At 42.3% G+C, this 12,282-nt stretch overlaps 1 protein-coding gene across 7 annotated transcripts; it reads right to left on the bottom strand.

The window, feature by feature from the left end:
• Positions 1 to 5,432: 5,432 nt before the first annotated feature.
• Positions 5,433 to 9,372, bottom strand: LOC136467945 (OVARIAN TUMOR DOMAIN-containing deubiquitinating enzyme 12-like). Of its 7 annotated transcripts, none has more exons than XM_066466791.1 (12): positions 9,235 to 9,372; positions 8,535 to 8,714; positions 8,323 to 8,406; positions 8,099 to 8,238; positions 7,320 to 7,393; positions 7,032 to 7,086; positions 6,757 to 6,831; positions 6,598 to 6,671; positions 6,444 to 6,492; positions 6,238 to 6,322; positions 6,030 to 6,129; positions 5,433 to 5,894 (listed from the first exon to the last, which is right to left on the bottom strand). In XM_066466791.1, exons 2-11 carry the CDS (start codon positions 8,671 to 8,673, stop codon positions 6,065 to 6,067), a joined length of 840 nt encoding a protein of 279 aa, XP_066322888.1. In that variant the 5' UTR covers positions 8,674 to 8,714; positions 9,235 to 9,372; the 3' UTR covers positions 5,433 to 5,894; positions 6,030 to 6,064. The 7 variants fall into 7 exon arrangements, with proteins under 7 accessions (XP_066322888.1, XP_066322883.1, XP_066322889.1 ...); XM_066466786.1 differs by having other exon boundaries at positions 6,073 to 6,129; XM_066466792.1 differs by having other exon boundaries at positions 8,099 to 8,232.
• Positions 9,373 to 12,282: the final 2,910 nt, after the last annotated feature.

Raw genomic sequence — 12,282 nt, 5'->3', positions numbered from 1 at the left:
TTTGGAGCAAAAATCTTGTCCTCTTGTTTAGTTTTATTTCTTGTTACCAAACGTGACATACACACATATATTTTATTCTACTCGAATCGGGAGAATAAGTGGTTCATTTAGGTAGGAATGCTGTGCTTCGTTCTTTACACTACATTGGTGCTACTGGATTCACGGCGGAGAATATATAAGCAAGTACTTTCTAATGTTGCACCAACTATAGTAGTATAATAATAATAATCTATTACGATTTCCATGCAGCAAGAAAGGAAAACAAAGCAAGCGGCCATAAAACTGTTTGGAACGTCTCCTAGCCAACTGGTCCCGTTTGGTCTATCCCATATTCAGTTTGTTCGACTTTTTTTTCCAGTCAAAACAGTATTTTTCTCTCACAACAATTCAGCCAGAACAGCAGTTTTAGCCAAAATTCTATCCGCGGAACAGGGCCAACGAAGCTGCAGGTTACTAAGGACCTGTTTGGCACGGCTCCTCCCGAGGGGCTCCTCCGGAGGAGCCGGAGCCGTTTTGGAGGAGCCACAAATTGTGGCTCCTCCAAAATGGCTCCGGCTCCTCTGTTTTTTACTGAAAAATGGCTCTTCCAAGAAAATGTTTGGCAGGGCTCTTCTGGAGGAGCCGAAGCCGGAGCCGGAGAGGAGCCCTGCCAAACAGGTCCTAACTCGTCTCCGATCTGCCTCTCTGATGTCGAGTGAAACGCTCTCTATGCAACCTCCCATCAACCTTTCTCTGTTGTAACATTCAGGACTTCGTCCTACCAGGCTTCTCGGCCTTTCACCGCCGGTCATCGACTAACATATTAATATATCAGGTGGAGACTCTTAGTTCCCCGTCGTTCCATAAAAAAAATAAATCTGTTTGGATGAGTCAAGGTTTATCGGTTTGACGTCCCTTTTCGATCGTTGAAAAGAAATTGCCGGAAAAAGAAAAATTGCACGACAAATACAATCGATGGTGAGACGACTATTGCTGACGATCGATTTGACATCGATAAACAGAAAACATTGATTAAGTGATCACTAGAAAGTTTATGATCGATTTTTTTTTTTTGTGATCGGGCCATTCATCTGTTTTTCATTAAAAGAAAAATAGTTATCAGTACACCCGTGCATGACCACGCAGCTTCATGACACAACGCACCCTACCACCTAACTACTGGATACACTTAGAAAAAATTACATAGAGAAAGTGTTTTGCGACCAAATCAGCGAGACAAAAACGAGCGTCTAGGCCCACATGTTCCTGCCCGAGAAGAGGACATGTATGGGCTTCCCTCGTCGACACCGACAGAGGAAGTTTGAAGGCGGTCTGGAATTCCTTAAAGGAGGCTTCATCAGGTAGCTTAGTCTTTATCTCAAGCCCTAGACGCTTCATCATCACCTTCCGCGCTTAAGCCTCGAGCTTCTATTCCCTGTGCATGCTTTTAGCGGCAAGCCTAGCACTCCTCTTGGGGATGAGCTCCGAGTCATCCAGCTCCCCCGCCCGTGCTCTGGCCGCCCGCTATGATCGAGATATGTAGATGTTGCTTGGACACGTACTCTAAGTTTTTATAAGAAACATAATTTCTACCACAACAAGCATCATCTTCACAATTGATACTAACCACTGTTTTAATTTGACTGAGTACAAGGATATCTCCGACAGGAGACCCATTAGAAGACCCAAACGTAAAATGAGTCTCCAACAGAATACCTATAGCCTCCAACAGAGTACCTATATGGAAGACCCATTTTTTGTGTCATGAGAGGTATAACCCAAATTTGAGTATCTTCTCTCCTGGAGGCTCATTTGTAGAAAGGGTTCTCTTTTAGGTCTTGTTGTTGGAGAAGACAAAAAAATAGGTATTGAACCCTTTGCCTGTAGCGCTACTCAAACGTGAAATGAGTCTTATATTTTAGGTAACGATTGTTGGAGACAGTCTAAGAGACCTATTTTTAGCATCGTTCTAGGAAGATGTAGATGTATAGACGGTGCAGCCTGCTGGTCTTATAATCCGTACTTTTCAGTTTATTTTTTTATTCAGAACCATGTTTTTTCTCGGACCAAGTGTTTGATGTTGTTTTTTCAACGAAGGTAACCTGGCCAGAATCTCGTCAGGGCCGGCTCTGGACGGTGTGGTTGATGCAGATGCATGGACGGTGCAGCCTGCTGCTGATGACTCTGACTTGTTCCACAGTCAAAGTCAGACTACTAACCCATCCATCAACCTGCGGCTGCCGGTCTAAGAAACCGACTGACCCATCCATCAACGATTACACGTGGACCCGTTCTATTTTGCCATGCAACATTATTCACAGCGCCACCCGGTCAATACTTTTGTTTTTTATCCAGCCGCTGCCGCCCTTTTGCTCCTCGCCGGCGCCACCGAGGGCCCTCTTCCCTCCGGTGAGTTTTTAATTCGCCTGTGACAAAGGAAGAGGGTCCATCTTTTATTTACTACGGCACAAATTTGCTTAGACTTAATCCAAATATAAATCTATTAACAAAATCAAATGATTTTTTTCCCAAGATCTTGTTACCTGTGTGATGATTTTGGTAATTTTCATGACAATACCACGTTGCAGACATCCATTTCATTAGTAGGAGGTTAATATGTGACCATTGTCTACATGGGGGAAGGGTTGCTCCTAGGCACTTCGCAATTGGACACTAACTCTAATTCAGATCATCAATCTCATCGTGGATGCTCGCAGAGAGGAAATCAGACATGCAACATGACGAATCAAGGGTTGGAGGTGATGAATCCGCAACCTATGTTGTACCCAGCAATGCAATTGTTGGCCTTCTTTCATCCTTCATATGTGTTTTGGACTAGTTTCAGGAACGTTGGATTTGCAACATGCTTCATTTTTTTAGTTGATTGTTACATTCAGGCAGAAAACTACATTTTAGGCTTCAGTGTTGAACAATGCTCTATTCTTCTAGAGCATTGGCTACATCGAAGAAAGTTGCTATGAATGAATATGATAGAAAAAAATTATCTTTTTATTTTATATTTTTTCATATGTAACTTGAAGATGTATTGTGCCGGGTTCAACCGATGATACTCTCTTCAGCAATCTCCCTTGTGGCGAAGTGGCTGAACACTTGCTAACATCACCCTAGGAAAGAAATTATAGAGTTTACATTCTTAATCTGAGGTGTAAACAAAAAATTCGCCAGCACCCAGTGGCTGGAGCTTAGTGAAGGCCATAGTGGGCCATGGACACCTCTAAACTAGAAAAATCCTTAATAAAACTCTTAGTTTGACCATTTTAAGTGGTGATGAAACACTAATCTGCCCCCCCTCTCTCTCTTTGCACTTCATATCAGTATTGCCCCTTCTTTTTTCATGACCAAGCTCCTGCCACTGCCTGCACCAACAAGCAAAATGATTAATTTATTTAATTGCCTCGACCCTAACCTGGCAAAAAATGTAACAATCCCTTGCGAGAGAGAGAAAAAAAGGAGCTTGATAACACGAATCATTTGGGGACAATGAAAAATACAAGACACTCTCGATTAATTCGCCAAAAATTTCAGCGCTGTGAAAATAAAAAATAAATTCAATATTTGCTCTAATAAATCACTGCTGATAACGGAAAATCAATGTTACAAAAAAATAAAAAAATAAAGAGACGATATAACCCTACCTCCTATGCTACAATGAACTACCCATGCTCTTTCACCTCCCTGTGCCAGGCCAACTTCGGCCCTGTTAAGGAGCCAACAGAACAAAGGAAAGAACAGCAACTAGGCCCAAACACATAATGAAACAGTAGTGGTAAAATAATTTTCGGTGCACAGACCATTCGAAAACAAGTTTCTAACTACATATGCATGATCTCCAAAGTATTTGGTGATAGGAAATGACCAAAATTATCCATAGTACTTTTTAGTCAATTGATATTTAGAAATAGACGACACGGCACAAAAAGACCTCTTTGGATAAAACAAATTCAAGAGTTTTATCTTCCTCTATCCAAACCTCTCTACATCCACTTAGTCTTTCTCCATCTGTGTTCTCCTGCATTCCCATCGTAGTATCTCATACACCCAAGTGATCTCATGACCCTGCCTGCCTCTCCTGGCCACTACCCTAAATAGGCTCTGATATCACATCTTTACGTCCAGCACACAGCTACCTCTAGTGTTGTTGATCTATACAACGCAGCCGTGTCCTCCCCCAACCAAATTTGACAAACCTTCCATGGCGTCAACCCTTCCTAACTGCCTTCCTCTATCACCAGGGGCGAAGCATAGGCTAGACCAAACTAGGCCATGGCCCCCTAGCTTTTAAAAAATTCTTAATCACCATATTGTAAACCCATGACTAATATCATATGTGCATCATTAGTGCCCCCTCCCCTAGTTTACCCTTGGTTCCTAAGTTGCTAGATCCAACCCCCTCTAAGATTTTGCCCAAACTTTGCCACTAACCACTACCACAATGGGCGGTGCCACCTCGTCGTCCTGCCCACATCCTACCTCTATCGCCAAGCAACCTCCCAAATCTCCCATAAACCTAAACTCTAACCCCAAATCTAACCAGAGTGTCGCCTATGGCTGGAGCATCAATGGAGCGCTGCCACCATCAATGGGGTACACTGATTGGATCTTTGGTACCTCTTCTATTTATGTTCTTACTTCCAATTTTGTCCTTTTTCATTCCATTTTGGGTTTCCTAGTTTCGACAAGGAATTTGGTTTCCAAATTAGGGGGCTCTCAATTTAGTCCTTCTTGGTTTAGCTTTTAGGTTTAGAGAAGAAATTGGGGATGGGGCACAACATCAAATGTGTACATCCAAATACTCTTGGCTTCGACTTTGATCAAGCTACTGGTCTCGAGGCCTTAACAATATGGTCAATTATAAAAGAAGATATAACATTAAGTCTAAGTGCTCCCAACACCAAATTGTACATAGACACTACCGTGAGAATGTCCTTGCTCCATATACCAAATCCAAAATCTGAGGTCCAAGATAACTATATGGCCTTGACTAATCATTTATCAGTAACCCTGCAAAAGAATCACTCGGACCCGAAAATAAGGCTTCAATGCGTTCACCATGGTGATTTAATTTGGCACCAGCCTATCTATCCATTGGCTAAATGGTTCAGCTGTGAAATGACTCATGGGCCCAATAAAAATCGTCATGTTCGCTTGGCTTATAAGCCGTATTTTTTCAGCCAAGACTTATCAGCCAAGCGAACAGGAATGTGCTGGACTCCTGGGCTAGAAACCAGATATTGCCTTTCAAAAAGAACTGTTGGGCTTAAATCTAAGGTACAGCTTGTGGGTACTTTGGTCCTTGAAAAGACTCCCACTTCAGGGTACAGCGTTTTCCTTTACGATATTCTTCGCTTCTACCGGAGGTAAACAGATGCACTGAGAAATCCATCTGTGCTTTACTCCATTCTGTTCATGATGATCAGACCTCAGCCAGCAACTGGGTCATCTCAATTCTTAACCAATTTATTATCAGCATCATTATTATCATAATCGTTTCCCAATAATTCTAGCCTCATTCCGGCAAAATTTGTAGATATAAACAACAATACAAGAGTTGAGTTGGCACTCACCGGCCTCCACTCTAACTATGTACGGGACGACGATTCCCATCCCATCCCATGTTTATTTCATTTCATTCATCCCATTCCAATTATCAGGTATGGTCTGCTCTGGATATATTAATCATAAGTACGTCCCTTGTATCATTTGGACGATGGCCGGGCCCACAGGACCACCACCTGATCCTGAATCATGACGAGCTCCACCGCTCCGACATCCATCCCAGTCCCAGAGATGAAGATGATGCGCCGAGCCCTCTGTCATCCGCCATCAACGGTGGTGGTGCTGCGAGAACGGCCACCATCTCCTCCTCTTGGTCGTCGTCTGCGACCTCGGTGCATCTGCAGTGTTCACAAGCCACAAATCGTCTTCACCAACAACGAACAGAGCTTGCTTGCATATGGTTGCACATGATTCCTACTACTACTCAAATAAAAGAAAGACTACTGACAATATATAGCATGTTGGTTGCATACATTGGTGGTGAAGGCCCGGCATGCCAATGGCACGCCTACTCACCATTCTGCGGATATATGGAGTTGTAGTGCACCTCCGCCCAGAAGCTCAACAGTACCACTGCAACCACAGGCAGGGAGGCACTTTAGATGCCTGACACCAATAACCAGTAAAGGATTGAAATACCAGGCGGTTAGCCCTTGAGGACTGCAAGGATCAAATGTTTACCTTTGTTGGACTTCTGAACCTTAGGCTGGATCTCGATGTAGCAAGTATCCTTGAACGATGTCATCACGAAGATTTTTACTCCATACTGCACCAGATTGTTGTCTTACATTACATTAGGACGACTAAAAAAATAGCATTCTTGTCAGCTCCTATACACAAGATATGCCAGGAATGACAGCTGGAACATAGATTGTATAAAGACTAACCTTGTCAGCAGCGGCCTGTAGAGTCACATGGTCACCCCATTCACCGTTTCTGTTAGTTTATAAGCAGTAAAATGCATGTTAGACAAGCATCCACATGCACTTAATCTGTGCTCCATTCTAAAAAAAAAATTGTTTGGCATGGTGTGGAACTGACCGTGCAACTTTCTCCAAGTAATCATCATATGCCATGGGAACGTATCCATCATAGGCGTCACGGTTAGTTTTAAGCTGTAAGGGATGGTTTATCAGAGAAAAGACAAAAAATGTACACACGACTAGCAATTGCGAAACAAAAGTTTATGTGGTTAAATACCTGGTTAATTATCTGCTCCCTCACAAACTCATGATGATCTGGACTTTGGTAAAGCTGGTCTGATAGTGCTCGGAACTGTGGAATTGGGGGCGTGCAATTAGCATCAATTGGTTGTGAATGTGATACAGACTCTCAATTTGTGAGGAAAAAAGAGATAAAAGGCGGAAAAAGGGAAGAGAAAAAGAAAGTGCAGAGATCACTTGAAAAAAGGAAGACAAGAGGTGGTGAAGGAAAGAAAAAATAACTATTTGGGTGAGGAATACGATGGATGATACCTGACAGCTGCCATCTCCTTGCACCTTGTGTTCAACCAGCTCATACAGCTTCAACCTGAAAGATGATAAATGAACATTGAACTACTCCAGAAGAAAACGTTTTGCATGAAAAACTAATGGAGCAGAAATAATATTATTATATGCAAGTAATCTAGCCTGTTATGGAAATGCAAAGCCTAAAAGACATTTAATGACAAACAGAGCCAATGATAAGTTTAACACTAGCAAGCATACTGTAGAACATAACAGTAGTAGTAATTCACTAAGAAATGAAGCCAAAGGACTGACCTTTCTGTCAGCCTTTCATGGTCCATAGTGGCTTCATCAATTGATGGGATTTCTCCATTAATTTTGGGGACATGCTGGACAAGGCAGACACAGATTATTGGACCACAGTTGGAAATGGAGTCAGAGCCTCAGAGGCACAGAAACAAAAATACAGATACAGCACAGCATTCACAACAGGTTCATTTCCTTCATAGCAACAAGGATAGGGTGTGGGGGAGGTAAGTTTGCCACTGTTATCAAGATTATTGGATAGTAGCATTCTAAAATTTAAAAGCAATAACAAATAGGAATACTATCTGAGGGCAGTTGAACTGCTAGTAGCTTTGAACAAGTCATACAGTGTATAAGAAAAGTTAATACCTACAGCTTTGTTCACAGAGGTCTACCAATAAAAGTAGGTAGACATAATTTTCACATCCGCATAGGATAACTTTTCGAAGACACGCATTAAGACCAAGAATATGCAAAGTTAATTAGCCATTCAGTTAATTAAAGACTTCTAGTGGAATTTGATGTCAACATCATTTCTTAAAGTCATTTGGCATTTAAGGTTAGTGGTCCAACTGAAAGCGATATCCATGTTGTTGTTTTTCCTCTTCCAATGAGATTTTGGCTATAGAACAAACATATACAGGATTTTTTGCTGATGATCTAGGTAGGCTTCCTTAGAAGCGAAACTTTCATTATTCTGGTAGCTGACGAAGCAGATCCAAATGTTAGGCGAATGAAGCTAGACAACACAATTTCTTAACCTGACTTCAAAGGATCAGTAGACTCACGGGAACTGGGACCATGGGGTAAAACCTCTTCCCTACTTCCTCCTCCATCTCAAAATAACCGTCACCAGCTGTGTCTGGAGAGGAACTAGATGGCTCCACATATACTGTCTCGTGCTCATGCTCATGGGTGCTTCCTGCAACTACCAAGAACATTAGGAAAAACGTAAAAGTGGTATGCTGAGAGAAATAAAACAATCAAGTCAGATTATAGATATTTCCAGCACCAGGATGGTAGATGCCTACTGATGGGTTGTACAAATCATATGTGAGTTGAGAAGAATGCAGCTGAGTCTCATCTGGATGTGCTGCTGCCAAAAAAAAGAACATATATATACATGAGTTAGGAATACTGTCTACCTGTTCCATGGTTTATCACATCCACGAGACGAAAAGGAAAATGAAAAATCTGCATGTATTCCACAAGTCTGACTACTACCTCTACCGTAATGGAGGTCACAACAGTGACCGTCACAGTAACCGGGAGGAGGCCCGTAGTACCCGTTGGGAGGAGCAAAAGGGTCGCGGAACAGGTCGTATCCCCATGGCAAATTCTGATCTTTCTCACACATGCTCATCCGTCGAGCTCAAGCTGTCCGTCCGTGGGAGCGGAGCGCTGCTGCGGTAGCAAACAGATTCAAGCGGTTTACTTCAGTACCATGGCAACAAAGAACAGGAAACAATGCCACAGCTAACTTCGCTGGGCTGCATCGGAGCTAAAGCATCTCCGGTGAAAAGCGAGACCTAACAGAAATCAGCGATTCGATTCATCGCGCTCGCATTAACGCGCGGAGAACTATACTAGTATTATTATCAGCTATATATACGAAGAAAAGATTGCGGGCAACAAACAAAATCATCGCGCAATCCTCCGCGGAGCACTAAGAGCATACGTGAGAGCCGCGCGGAGCAGGGCTCAAAAGCAGCGAAATTTAGGAAGCAAAAGCGACCGAATCGAATCGCATCGGCCGCGTACAAGAACCGGGTGGGTTGGATTCCTCGCGGCGAGAAAGAAAGATTCGGACAGGATTGGACTGCTCGCCGGCCAGGACAGAAACAAAGCACCGGCCTTGGAGCAATCGAAGCGAGCTACGCTAGGGGTTCCGGGGCAGGAGCGCGGGAGAGGAGAGTTGCCTCACCTTGGATTGGAGGCGGCTGGGTGGGGCCTGCGCCCGTCTTCTCCGGCGCCGGAATTGGATCGCGACGAATGGGGGAGGGAGGGGAAGCCGTGGGGAGAATGAGGAGTCCGGGGTATATATGGGTGTGTTGTGATTGTGATTGTGAGGACTGAGGAGGGGGACGAGAGGATGGGACAATTTTATTTATTTATTTTGTTTCTTCTTTTCTTCTTTTCTTTTTTGCTGGCACGCGGCTTGCGTTCACTATCAGAGCCGAAAGATGTTCTCTAGTGAATAGTACACCCTACGTTTTTTATTGGCGAAATTAAATTATTATTCATATATATAATTATATATGGCAGTAGTTTTTTTCATGGTTTTGAGCAATGTTTTTTTTAATCTTGTGGATTGGAGTGAGCAAGATGATCTTGTCATCCTGTGGCGGCGGGAGAACGCCTCTTCAAACCTTGTTAAATTTTGTTTTATGGTTTTGTTGACTTTCTATCTGCGTTTGTTGAGGTAGCAAAGTAGGCTAAATAAAGCACGCACCATTGATTGTTTCTTAAAACCTATTGATTGATAGTGATTAGGTATATTATTTGGGTGGGATTTTATTCCATTTATTTGTACATCAACCAAAATGTGAATAAAGAGGAGCATTATATTCCCCTTTGTTTAAAAGGTGCCGGTATCTCCCCGTACCATCGTGTTTATCGTGCCAAAGAAAAACGAAATCAATTAGGATCTTTAGGTCCTTGTTCAATACTCCTTCCACCCCTAAATAACTGTTGTCATCGGTGTGTTTGTCGCAAGTTTGACTTGATTTATAGAAAATACGTGTAATATTTGTATCTCCAAATAAATTTATTAAAAACTAGATTCAAACATCTTTCCAATCATACTAATTAGATACCATAAATATTAATATTTTTTAATATATATTTAGTCAAAATTATTTTTCGGAAAACGAAAACGACAGATATTTAGGAACAAAGTGAGTACATATCGGTCAAACAATTTGGCTTTATTAGATACTCAAAGAGAAGACTAAAAAGCTTCCACCTTTTGTGACTTCAAGGTTTTTTTCTCTAGTTAAAAATATAGCAGCCCCTGAGTTTATAAAGGGATCTCACTTACATCTATGAATTTTAATTTTTTTTAAGATCCCTAAACTTAACAAGTTGTTAATCTTTCTTTTTTTAATCAAGTTGATAATCTTTCTTAGAGTTTAGGGGACGCACGGTCCACCATTTAACATGTTAATTTCCCCCCTACCAACTCACTCTTATAGTCTTATGGTTTTCGACTCTGTTGCACCATCCCATCCTCGCGAGGCCCTAATTAGAACAGTATTTTTCTCTCATGCCAAATCAGTCAACAGTAATAATCCACGATCGTTTCAGCCCCAGCCGAAGGCTGTTAATTTCTCCCCTAACAACTCACTCTTATGGTTTCTGACTCTGTCGCACCATCCCATCCTCGCGAGGCCCATTTAGTGCAGCTCCCGTTCTTCTGGCGACACACTCAACCCCCATTGGCTCCCTCCCGTGCACCATCTCTGGCGCTTCTCCCTTCCATCTCCCATAGCTCATTTGATTGGAGTGGCGATGGATGTGGCACAAGTGAGTTCTTATATGCTAGTGTCTATTGAAATAGATTTGAAGGCTCTGCTAGAGTAGTCAAGAAAAATACCTAAAAATAAAGAAAGCTCTCAAATCAAAATTAGAAAGTCTAATTTCATGACTTTTGCTCGGTCCCTAGCTCGTAGGAGCCTTGGTAGGGTAGACCCTTGTATCACGTCAAAGGTTAGGGGGGATAAACATAGGGTCTGTTTGATACACGTGGCTAGTTACTAGTTGGCTAAAAAATACTCCCTCCATTCAAAATTATGAGTCATTTCAAGAATCTTGGAAGAGTCAAAGCGTCTTAAGTTTGACTAAATTTATATGATAACATAATCACATTTATGATAACAACTAAATATCATTAGGTTCTTCATTAATTATATTTTTAAAGTATATCTATTTGCTGTCAGTAAATATTTATAATTTTTTCTATAATTTTGGTCAAACTTGAGATGCTTTGACTCTCCAAGATTTTTGAATGACTTATAATTTAGGACGGAGGGAGTACTTAAATTAGCTATAGCTGTCTAGCTAGTTGGCTAACAACTAGTTTAAAGACTTGATAAAAAATTAGCCCATCTATTAACCTTTCTGTTCGAATATACTAGAGCTAATTTCAACTTAAAATTAGCTAGCTAACAATTATCTCATGTATCTAAACATATGCCCTTAATATGAAGCTGGGAAATTGTCCCTAAAAAATGAAGCAGGGAATTTCCTCGAAAAAAAAATATATGTAGCAGGGGAATCTTTGCATAGGGGGTGAAGTTGGATGGTACTACTCCTGCGGGCACCACGGGACCGTGACGCCAGACCAGGGGAATCGCAGGCTGTCAGTGTCAGCGTGGCGTTGACGTCAGCGGGGGGCGGCGACGCGGAGCTCACACTCGCGCTCCGAGGGAATCTGGGCGCTCTGCTCGGCATCTGACGGCTGTCAGAGGCGGCGGGACCCGCGGATCGTACCCGCTACAAGTCAGGATCAAGATGGGCTCGGGCCTAGGCTCATGGGCTCATGGCCCACTCTGCAGTCACCCTTCCCGCTCTTGCTTGTCTTGTCTCCTCACGAAACGCCACAGCCTCTAATAAATTTCAAGACAAATCTACAATTTGATGCTGTTCTGATGTTTTGATGAAACTGTTCATTTTAATTTCAAGACAAAATCTACAATTTGAGGCTGGTAGGCTAATAAAAAACCATGATGCTTTCTGCCTCTGTTTCACCTCAGAGAGACTGAACATCAACTGATAAAACTAATAAATAATGTAAGTAACTTGTGGATCTTAACTTTGACTCTAATCGCGTCGTGCGAGAGGCTGACTGGTTACTTACATTCCATGACCAAGACATCTTCCAGCTTGATGCTTGCTGCATCTATCTCACATCTCCATCTCACGCGGCTCAAAGAAAAGGTTCAGAGCTCTTTTGGAAAGCAGCTCATTTTAC

The sequence above is a fragment of the Miscanthus floridulus genome, chromosome 7, assembly GCF_019320115.1.
Source record: "Miscanthus floridulus cultivar M001 chromosome 7, ASM1932011v1, whole genome shotgun sequence".
Taxonomy (NCBI): domain Eukaryota; kingdom Viridiplantae; phylum Streptophyta; class Magnoliopsida; order Poales; family Poaceae; genus Miscanthus; species Miscanthus floridulus.
The sequence above is the reverse complement of the archived record's forward strand: the minus strand, read 5'-3'. Positions and strand labels throughout refer to the sequence as shown.